The sequence below is a fragment of the Hoplias malabaricus genome, chromosome 9, assembly GCF_029633855.1.
Source record: "Hoplias malabaricus isolate fHopMal1 chromosome 9, fHopMal1.hap1, whole genome shotgun sequence".
In the NCBI taxonomy this organism is placed as follows: Eukaryota; Metazoa; Chordata; class Actinopteri; order Characiformes; family Erythrinidae; genus Hoplias; species Hoplias malabaricus.
Genome location: NC_089808.1, coordinates 39011159 through 39022825, shown reverse-complemented (window position 1 = coordinate 39022825; position 11667 = coordinate 39011159). Strand labels below are relative to the sequence as shown.

Genomic DNA, 11667 nt, shown 5'->3' with positions numbered 1-11667 from the left:
TAAACGGTAACTGAATGTAACCATGATGTAAAGAGGATATGTGTAAACAGTACACTCATTTTCAGTCCAACAGACCAGTGTGAAGAAGTGTGTGTGTGTGTGTGTGTGTGTGTGTGTGTGTGTGCTTCTTCAGTCGAGTCTCAGTCTCTAGGTGTTCAGGAGTCTGATAGCATGTGGGAAGAAGCTGTTACGGAGTCTGGATGTGAGGGCTTGAATGCTTCGATACCTTTTTCCAGACGGCAGTAGGTTGAGGAGTGTGTGTGATCTCCCACAATGCTGAGTGCTTTGCGGGTGCAGCGAGTGGTGTAGATGTCTGTGATGGAGGGAAGAGACACACCGATAATCTTCTCAGCTGTCCTCACGATCCGCTGGAGGGACTTGCGATCTGCCACAGTGCAGTTTCCAAACCAGACAGTGATGCAGCTGGTCATGATGCTCTCGATGACTCCTCTGTAGAAAGTGGTGAAAATTGGAGAGGGGGGGGATGAGCCTTCTTCAGCCTTCGCCGAAAGTAGAGGCGTTGCTGGGCTTTCTTTTTGATGTTACTGGTGTTAGTGGACCAGGTGAGATCATCCGCTAGGTGAACACCAAGGAATTTGGTATTCCTGACAATCTCCACAGCAGAGTTGTCGATGTTCAGCGGCAAGTTCTCACCCCTTGTTTTTCTGAAGTCTACAACCATCTCTTTGGTTTTGTCCACATTCAGAGACAGGTTGTTGACTTCACACCAGTCAGTTAGCCGCTGCACCTCCTCTCTGTATGCTGACTCGTCGTTCTTACTGATGAGACCCACCACAGTCGTGTCATCAGCGAACTTGATGATATGATTTGAGCTGTGCATCGCTGCACAGTCATGGGTCAGCAGTGTGAACAGCAGTGGTCTGAGCACGCAGCCCTGGGGGGCTCCAGTGTTGAGTGTGATGGTGCTGGAGGTGTTCCTAACGATCCAGACTCACTGAGGTCTCCCAGTCAGGAAGCCCAGGCTCCAGTTGTAGAGAGAAGTGTTAAGGCCCAGTATATTCAGTTTCCCGATCAGGTGCTGAGGAATGATGGTGTTGAATGCTGAGCTGAAGTCTATGAACAGCATTCGGGCATACGTGTCTTTCTTGTCCAGGTGGGTGAGTGCCAGGTGGAGCGTGGTGGATATGGCATCGTCCGTTGAACGGTTAGGACGATACGCGAACTGTAGAGGGTCCAGTGTGGGGGGAAGTAGGGTTTTGATGTGCCTCATGACGAGCCTCTCAAAGCACTTTGTGATGACAGGTGTGAGTGCAATGGGACGATAGTCATTGAGGCAGGACACAATTCTTAGGCACCGGGATGATGGTGGTGTTCTTGAAGCATGTTGGAACAACGGCGCTGCTAAGAGAGATGTTGAAGATATCAGTGAAGACATCAGCAAGCTGGTCTGCACATTCTCTGAGCACTCTGCCAGGAATGTTGTCTGGTCCAGCAGCTTTCCGCGGGTCGACTTTGCATAGAGTTTTCCTCACGTCGGCTGCAGTAAAAGACAGCACCTGGTCGCTGGGAGAAGGGGTGGACTTTCTCACCGTTACGTTGTTCTGTGCCTCAAACCGTGCGTAGAAATGGTTCAGCACGTCTGGTAGGGAAGCATCTCCGTCACAAGCAGGTGGTGGAGTCTTGTAGCTGGTGATGTTCAGGATGCCCTGCATCATTCACAGTGGCTGTGAATGATCTGGCCGCGTGCACGCTTTGTCTCTCTGATAGCTCTGGAGAGTTTGGCCCTCGCTGTTCTCAGGGCCATCTTATTGCCTGATTTGAAAGCAACGTCTCTAGCCTTCAGCAGCACACGCACCTCTGCATTCAACCATGGCTTCTGGTTGGAGCGGATGGTGATGGTCTTGGAGATGGTCACATCATTGATGCATTTCTCTATGTAGCTGGTCACTGATGATGCGTACTCCTCCAGGTTGATTGTGTTGCTGAAAGTTGCAGCCTCTCTGAACATGTCCCAGTCTGTGCACTCGAAACAGTCCTGAAGAGTAGAGATTGCTTTTGATGGCCAGATTTTCACCTCTTTCAGAACAGGTTTCGATCGCCTGATGATGGGTCTGTATGCAGGAATCAGCATAACAGACATGTGATCTGAGTGTCCGAGGTGGGGGCGGGGTTCTGCCCTGTACGCGCCTGGAACATTTGTGTAAACAAGATCCAGCGTGTTCGCTCCTCTCGTAGCAAAGTTCACATACTGGTGGAATTTAGGGAACACTTCCTTGAGATTTGCATGATTAAAATCTCCAGCAACAATAAACAGACCATCCGGGAGTGTGTTTTGGAAATCACTTATGGCTTCGTATAATTCCCACAGCGCTTGTTTTGTGTTTGCACCGGGAGGAATATAGATTGCGATTATGTAAATAACGATGAATTCTCGGGGTAAATAAAAAGGTCTACATCTCACAGCCACAAACTCCACTAACGATGAACAATAAGCAGAGACCAGCACAGAGTTCTTACACCATTCAATGTTGATTTAGACACATAATCCACCACCGCGTCTTACCGCATAGCGCTGGATCTCTGTCAGCTCGAAATGCGGCTAGCCCATCTAGCTGAATGGCGGCGTCGGGAATACTGTCACTGAGCCGTGTCTCCATAAAAACAAAAACACAGCAGTCTCTGTATTCTCGCCGTGTAGTTCGATATAGTAAGTTTGATATAGTCCAGTTTATTATCCAGCGAGAGAAAGAGAGAAGGGATAGCCTGCCGGCTCGGGTTAACTCTTAGCCTAGCATGGATCCCCCCTCGCTTGCCACACTTCTGTCTCCTCTCACACCGCTTGCGTCGTCTCCTTCCCCGGCCGCTGGCATCAGGAAACTTTGAGGCTTCAGGGCTAGGCCTCCGAAGCAAGCGGAGGTTCCGCAGTGTCTCCTCGAGGTCATCGCTGATACTGTATAATTAGATATAATCAATATTTAGAAATCAGTTTGGAAATAAATTATATATAATGACTAGAAAAGATAAGTGTATACTTCCCATTTATTTTTAACAATCCTTATCAGTATTGAAATATATATAAATATGTAAAAATTCGTTTGAAACTCAGTAACATTTTGCATATATAGAAATCACTGTCTGACAAAGGTTCTGGAATCACCTGAGGAATTATTTGTTATTTGTCACCTGAATTCAGTTATTTGGATCATCCAAATATGTTTTTATTTCTTTGAGACCCTGGCTGTTATTAAATATGAACAGATTCCACATTCCACAGATTATCATTCAAACATTTTGTAAAACGTTCTATAACTCCTGAATCACATATGATTTATGAATTCATAAGGTGCATATACTCATAAAGTACCCAGAATTTAAGACATCGTTTGTGCCATATAATCACCTGCAAAAAAATATGTACAGAGTCTGATGAATACTGTAGGATTCAAAGTGTTTTCAAACACATATAGCTTTGTGTAATTCTTTCATCTCTGCTGAACTATTTTCTGTTTGTAAATCTATTAAACTGCAGTCTCACAACATTCAATAAATGCCCCATTTTGCCACATCATCTTAAATCAATTGACAGTGAAAAGCAAAAAATAATAAAATGTGTTCATAGCAGTATTGTTATTAGAGACTCAGGTTTTTCTTAAATATGAACTCAATTCCAATTTGATAAGGTTTTAATGCAAATGTTTTAACTTATTTCCCCAATTTCCACTAAGTTTCTTTTGTAGAAACTTTAAGCTCAAGGCACAGTTTTCATAAAAATTATTAAAAAAAATATATTTACCAGTCTTAGTTTCTACTTTGTTTATTGTGTAATGATGGATTCTGAAATCACTCAAGTACATGGATAACCATATAATCAGATAACGTCAAAAGTTTCTTTACGACCTCTGTATATCTCTGAGGGAATGTAGTCTGTTCCTAGCTGTTAGAAAGAGTCATGTACCTGCACCAAAGACTTTAATCCAGACCCCCACAGTGTATTTCTCAAGCACAAAAACATCTGAAATGACTTTCATAGACGTGCAGGAGCTCATATCTCCACTTCACATATCCACACGGTCACTTTAGGAGCATCATTCTCATCTCTCTCTTTTTGTCAACTGTGTTTAATGTTTCAACTGCTCTGTGAATTGTGTCAAAATTTGATGAACAGACCAACAGAAAAGGTGCAGAATATATATCGGGGCAAATGTCTGCTGCATTACCTTCCATTATGAGTAAATTATGGTAATATTCTCCTTCAGGTTGTAATAAGCCTTTAATAAAGACAGTTTAAAACCTATATAAACATGTAAACATTTGTAGATGTTTGAGTTCTTCTCAGTTCTCATGTTTGGAGATATGAGGTTTTATTCTAACTGTGATGATGTGGAAAGTGTTTGCATTCTTAAAACTTAAATTTAATGGCCAAGTCTAATCATGGATGATATTTTCTGATGAATATCAGAGTCATACATCACCCAGCCCTAGTGCCTAGCTAACCACTAACCACAGAGAGAGAGAGAGAGAGAGAGAGAGAGAGAGAGAGAGAGAGAGAGAGAGAGAGAGAGAGAGAGAGAAATAGAGCAGGAGACGGCCCTTTGGTTCCTGTTCTTATTTTATTAGGGACTTCAGAAAACTCCAGCCCCCAGAGCTGAGTGTAACCTCCTCATGATGAAGATTGGACTGAAGCTGCTGCTGCTGTCTGCTGTGACTCTGCTGGTTTCTGCTCAATGGGAGAACTATCAGGACCTGCCTGATTCATACAAAACACACATTGACAAGGCTCTGAAGGAGGCCAATGAGAGATTTGGTGGTCTTTGTCATGTTGCCTATGAACAGATCTTGCCAACAAAAGTAAGTGGTTTCTGTAGTGGTTATGTTTGTGTACTGTACTGTGGATCAGTTACTTTGTCATTTTTGACATCTGCTTCAGTCAGATTCATCCTTTAAAAGAGATCTATATAAGGTCTGTATATATAAGGTTCTATTTTACATTATTTTTTTTACTAAAGCTATCTATCTGAATATTATCATGACCTTCAAGTTTATAAAACACCACTTCATTTTAGAATCTGAATAAATTTTACACATTTAATAATACAGTGTTTACATCTAAATACTCTTTAACCCAGTGTGGGTTTAGACTGTTGAAAACATTGATCATAAACATTTGAATGGAATAAAAATGGAGTGATGTACTGTTGTGAAAATGAATGCAGTGTCAGTCCAACATTACTACAGTCTTCAGTCAGAAGCCAGAGTGAGTGTTTTGTAATAAACTCATGAGCACAGAGATGGAGCTCAGAACTGTTGATTAATGATAATGTGATCTGTGATAATAATGTGGCTCAGACATTTTTCAAAATTGTTTCATAGTTTAGAGGCAGTGACTACTTTGTAAATGTGCGTCTGATGGTCACTACGTGCACAAAGGATGAGAATAAAGGATACGGACATCGAGAGGAATGCGTAACAAAGAAATCTAAAAGGGTGAGTAAATTAAATCCAGTCCTTAACTCACTACACACTAGTTTCAGTTTATTCATTTATTTATTAATCTGTGAGTAAACACACTGTGTGTCAGGATACTGTCACTGTCCAAACTGAGACCTTATGAGAGACAAAAAAGTGCTTGACTTTTAATGAAAGTTCATTTAAAAAGATTTTATTAATTGATTTCAAGTCATTAATATTTTATTTGATCCATTTACTGTAGATTTTTTCACAGAGTAAATTTCAGATGTGTGTTCACATTATTTTAGGTGTATTTTTATATAACGAATACATGTAATTTTAACGTTTTTATCATTTTATTTATGTTTGTCATTTCATTTAAACGTATTAATACACTACGTTCACAAACGCCAACATGAGAATCCCCATCTGTAAATCGTCTAAACCCAAACTCACACATTCTTCTGGGTACAATATTATCCCCAAAAACAGAACAAATCCATCACATGCTTCTGAAGCACTTTTTTCCTCATGGAGCTCAAATGCATTTGTAATGATTTAACTTCTAAATAAATCTGAGGCAATTTCTAAAATTTTGTAATTCCCTGAAGAAAACCATGTTTCTTCTTTTAAGAAATAACAATATCATACACTATCAGTGTTTTACCACTGAATTAAAAAAGAAAAATAATTTCCTGAAATGTGTTGTGTTCATGTGTTCAAATGATTCAGAAAAATAAACACTGTTTTCTTTGGAGAGTGATAATATTTTACCACAGAGTTAAAAAGATAAATATGACCAGCTGTGAGTTTCATGACACTCCTGTGAATAACTGAAAATCTAAATCCTGTGCTGTGTTGTTCCTTTATAAAGCCCATGTTTGACTGTGTGGTGTGCAATATGGTTGATGGTGGTGAACTAGTCGACTGTGCCAGACTAATGGACCTCAAAAACGTAAGTTCTGTACCTATATGTTTTATATAGAACTTCATCTACAGAAAATCCTTAAAAATTATGAAATGACTAACGAAGATGAATTAAAAAAAACACTATTTGATTCTAAACTGTGCTCTGTGTAGTTTGCTCACTCAGTGCTGATACGTGTTGTAAGTGTGTTTAGTGATTAGTGTTCAGTGATTAGTGAGAAGTTGTAAATATGTGACTGTTCTGTTTTCAGAGAAATCAAATTCGGAGCATGTGTTCAGTGTTTTACCCTCCTAGAGATTCTTTGGCTTTAGGACAATGACCTGGAGTTCGGATATCTTGGATGTGTGTGTCTCTGAGCCCCTGAAGATGCTCCTCAGATCAGACACAATTTCACACAAAAGAAAGAAGTGTAAAATGGACAAATGACTTAATGAGAAATGTGTAATTTAAAATAAAGAGATATAAACAAACCACCATTAGTTCCATCGTCTCACTATATGTACTATATCTTGTGAACAGGTGCAACATGTTTTTGATTAAAGATTAATGGCATTAATGCAATCTGCATAGATTTATTACCACACCTTTGAGAATTTCGCTACTGTAAAATTTCCATAGATGCTGCACACACTATCTGTATGACCACAATAAAAACATGAAATATAATGGGATCCTCTGGTGCAGCTGCACATGGGCCTGTGTCACTGTGCCAAATATTAACTGCCATCTAGAGGGGTATGTACTCCCCAACAGTGGGCTGTGGAGCAGTGGAACCCTGTTCTCTGGAGTAATGGAGCCCCATCCAATACTTTATGGATGAGTCCGAGTTGTGTTTGTGATTTAGAACTAATCATTCCAGCATCACTTCCTAACCTCACTAACGATCTTGTGGCTGAATGCCATCAAATTCTCACAGAAATAATCTGATATCTAGAGTAAAACTTTCCCAGAAAATTAAAAGCTGTGTTCTGGAAACTCCTGATGCAGCTGATGAATACCAGCAAATGAAAAAGTCTGACAGTTACAGAAGAACAATTTGTAGTGTAGGAGGTGATTGGAGAGGCCATGGAGAATGACTTTTGGGTGACTTCAAAGAGATCCTGGAAAATAATCCACCAGCTCTGGAGGAGAAGTGGGGACACTGTTCAAGCTGTGCTGAGCGTATTATCAGGCTTAATCAAGACATATAAAGTGCAGTAAGAAGTCTGGGATATGGAGTGTTTTGTTTTTTTTTGTTTTTTGTTTTTTTTGTTGTTTTTTTGTCATGCACGTCCTCAGAAAATAAATGCTACATGTACACATAGTGCAGTACAGGTGTAAACAGTAGGGGGCAGTGCAGGCGATCAACAGCATTACAATGGCTGGAAGTTTTGAAGAAGGCTGTGTCAGAGCCAAATCTGCAATTACCCGTGTCTTTCTCTGGGCTGCCCTCTAGTGGGAGCCTACAGTTATGTCCACAACAGTAGAGCATGGTGTGCTTATCCAAGCTGGGATTTTTAACTTGGCATTCACTTTTTCGACCACTATCTCTAAATAATAACCTTTTACACTCTTTTTCACAGAATTATTAAATACTGGGCCTGAGCACCTGAATGTTCAGAGAAGCACAAATGATTGGATAAATGTGTTGTTCATTTTGCAATTTATGGTAAAGAGCTAAATGATAAAAATGAGAAGCCCATAGTTTGAAGGTGACCCAAAAACCAAACACTTATCACTTATGCTTCCTAGATTAAAAATACTGTAGAACTTGTAAATTGTGGAATTAGTGGTTGTGCCCTTGGTTTTCTCATGAGTATGGGGTCATAAGGCTGCAGGGTTACTGAATAGTGTCATTAAAGCCTTGGCCTGTGATTCGACCTGGTGCTGCTGCAGCATGATGTGGCTCTGGGGTTAATTATCAGAAGTGTTTGGACAGTCTGTTTGCCTTGGGTCTGCCATCGCCACTTCTGCAGAACTATCTTCAGCCTCGCTGAAGCACTCCAAGCTATCAGTGCAATCATTTAACACAACCACAACATTTTTATCATGTCCTGCTGTCTTAACCAAAGCTGTGCCACATGTACACACAGATGTTTACACGGTTTTGAAATAACTGATGGACAAAGATATCACAGTTTTGAAGAAAAGACTTGATCGAGTTTCCTTTTCTGCTTGTGCTGCACTTTAAACACATGTTGACCTTCAATGTTATTTAACCATCACAGGAACACTAAAATATTCCTGAAAATGATATTCTTATCCATATCCTGAATTATACAGTTTATGCTCCATAGAGTGGGTCCCCTTCACGGGGGGAGCCATGTTTAAAATAGATTTAGTTCAGAATCTCTGATACGACCAAGCCAATAGTTGTCTGTACAATGCCTGCTTCATTATCTGAAGTAGAGTCATTGCAGTGAATGAAAGACCCCTCCCCATCTTCATTTCTGAAAGACTCTGCCCTTGCTTTTTGATTGGTCAGGGTTTACTTTCAGCCAAAGGGGTGACAACTAATTTTCTTAACTACACCTAGTTTGAAAAAAAGAATTGTATGATTCACTAAAAGCATCATGTAAAAGGTTAACAGGTTTATCAGCTGAATGACTTACACACGGTGTTTTACTCAGATCTGCCTTTAGCTGCATTTCATCATCACAGGTGTTTACTGCCTGCCGTCACCCTCCCCCTTAAGAAAAATTGTTTCACCAGTGGATCACTGTTGATACACTCTTAAACTGTTTGCCATGGATTAATCCAATAAGGAAATATATAAAAACAAAGTAATTATTTTGAATGTTGGAAAGGCTGAGCTGCTAATGGCATTAATGCATTTGTAGTTCTTTGCTCATTTGCTCAGCGACAGCTACTTGTTGAGTCATTTTTAATAATAAAATATTTACTTCCCATTTAATTCATATTAAATAATGCTAATCATGTGTCAACTACTGAGGTTACTTTTGTTTACATTTATACATATGTATATATATATAATCATAGTACAGAATACTAATTTTAAATAACTGTTCAAGGCATAATTTTTTGTTAAGTTTTGCAACTTCACTCAGTGTGTAGAGGAAATGCTGACTATTTTGAAATGGGCAGTTTGGGTGTTTTACGATGCTCCGAACTTATCCCATCAGATAATCAGCCTTGCAAGCCCTGCTCTAACCTCTGAGTGTGTGTGTGTGTGTGTTTTCAGCTGCGGACCTTCACCACATTTTCTCGCAGCAACACTTTCCATTAGAATCTAATCTTTAAAGATTTACACTGCCTTTAATCACTCTTTTACCTAAACAGGTGATACACAGAGAGGAGCTCAGTTTAAATGAAATAAACACATTCCTCATTGTGTAAACGCTACTGTGGCATAAAGGCAGCCTCTAATTGGAAAGCTGACACTAACCCTGAAAAATCTAAATCTGTGCATTTTTCTATGATCAATTCTGATTAAATCATTAATTTTATAGTAAAAACATAACTATTAGATATAATCAATATTTAAAAATTAGTTTGGAAATAAATTATATATAATGACTAGAAAAGATAAGTGTATACTTCCCATTTAATTTTAACAATCTTTATCAGTATTGAAATATATATAAATATGTAAACAGTCTTTAAAAACTCAGTAACATTTTGCATATATAGAAATCACTGTCTGACAAAGGTTCTGGAATCACCTGAGGAATTATTTGTTTTTCTGAAGGCAACAATTTAAATACAACAATATATAACAATATAGTCTGCAGGGCCAGGAGCTTGGTTTTATAAACCTGTCACCATTAAAGTGAGGGGAACACCTGAATTCAGTTATTTGGATCATCTAAATATGTTTTTATTTCTTTGAGACCCTGGCTGTTATTAAATATGAACAGATTCCACATTCCACAGTTTATCATTCAAACATTTTGTAAAACGTCCTATAACTCCTGAATCACATATGATTTATGAATTCATAAGGTGCATATACTCATAAAGTACCCAGAATTTAAGACATCATTTGTGCCATATAATCACCTGCAAAATATATGTACAGAGTCTGATGAATACTGTAGGATTCAAAGTGTTTTCAAACACATATAGCTTTGTGTAATTCTTTCATCTCTGCTGGACTATTTTCTGTTTGTAAATCTATTAAACTGCAGTCTCACAACATTCAATAAATGCCCCATTTTGCCACATCATCTTAAATCAATTGACAGTGAAAAGCAAAAAGTAATAAAATGTGTTCATAGCAGTATCAGTCAGCCGTGTCCCAGGTACAAAGACTTTGACATCTACAGTCTACAGTTAGATAAACACTGTGACAAACACAACAACAAATTCCTGGATGAACACTTACTGACGGAACAAGCTCTGGGATGATCACCCGATTTTGTTTGTTATTAGTTTGTTTTTCTTACGTCTGAACTCTGATTTCTATTTGATAAGGTTTTAATGCAAATGTTTTAACTTATTTCCCCATTTTCCACTAAGTTTCTTTTGTAGAAACTTTAAGCTCAAGGCACAGTTTTCATAAAAATAGTTTAAAAAAAGTCTTTACCAGTCTTAGTTTCTACTTTGTTTATTGTGTAATGATGGATTCTGAAATCACTCAAGTACATGGATAACCATATAATCAGATAACGTCAAAAGTTTCTTTACGACCTCTGTATATCTCTGAGGGAATGTAGTCTGTTCCTAGCTGTTAGAAAGAGTCATGTACCTGCACCAAAGACTTTAATCCTGACCCCACAGTGTATTTCTCAAGCACAAAAACATCTGAAATGACTTTCATAGACGTGCAGGAGCTCATATCTCCACTTCACATATCCACACGGTCACTTTAGGAGCATCATTCTCATCTCTCTCTTTTTGTCAACTGTGTTTAATGTTTCAACTGCTCTGTGAATTGTGTCAAAATTTCATGAACAGACCAACAGAAAAGGTGCAGAATATATATCGGGGCAAATGTCTGCTGCATTACCTTCCATTATGAGTAAATTATGGTAATATTCTCCTTCAGGTTGTAATAAGCCTTTAATAAAGACAGTTTAAAACCTATATAAACATGTAAACATTTGTAGATGTTTGAGTTCTTCTCAGTTCTCATGTTTGGAGATATGAGGTTTTATTCTAACTGTGACTTAAACTTAAATTTACTGGCTAAGTCTAATCAAGGACAATATTTTCTGATCAATATCAGAGACATACATCACCCAGCCCTAGTGCCTAGCTAACCACAGAGAGAGAGAGAGAGAGAGAGAGAGAGAGAGAGAGAGAGAGAGAGAGAGAGGGAGGGAGAGAGAGAGGGAGGGAGAGAGGGAGAGAAAACTCCAGCCCCCAGAGCTGAGTGTAACCTCCTCATG

At 39.0% G+C, this 11667-nt stretch overlaps 1 protein-coding gene across 1 annotated transcript; it reads left to right on the top strand.

Moving 5' to 3' along the window:
• The first annotated feature begins 4614 nt into the window (after window positions 1–4614).
• LOC136706972 (cystatin-like protein) lies at window positions 4615–6805 on the top strand. Its single transcript, XM_066680763.1, has 4 exons — window positions 4615–4809; window positions 5332–5445; window positions 6284–6364; window positions 6588–6805. Exons 1-4 carry the CDS (start codon window positions 4624–4626, stop codon window positions 6654–6656), a joined length of 450 nt encoding a protein of 149 aa, XP_066536860.1. The 5' UTR covers window positions 4615–4623; the 3' UTR covers window positions 6657–6805.
• The last annotated feature ends 4862 nt before the right edge of the window (window positions 6806–11667 follow it).

Coding starts and splice junctions, on each gene's coding strand:
- LOC136706972 (XM_066680763.1), top strand. CDS start 4,624: ATGATGAAGATTGGACTGAAGCTGCTGCTGCTGTCTGCTGTGACTCTG. Junction 5,446..6,283: donor TAACAAAGAAATCTAAAAGG/GTGAGTAAATTA, acceptor TCCTTTATAAAG/CCCATGTTTGACTGTGTGGT. Junction 6,365..6,587: donor GACTAATGGACCTCAAAAAC/GTAAGTTCTGTA, acceptor TTCTGTTTTCAG/AGAAATCAAATTCGGAGCAT.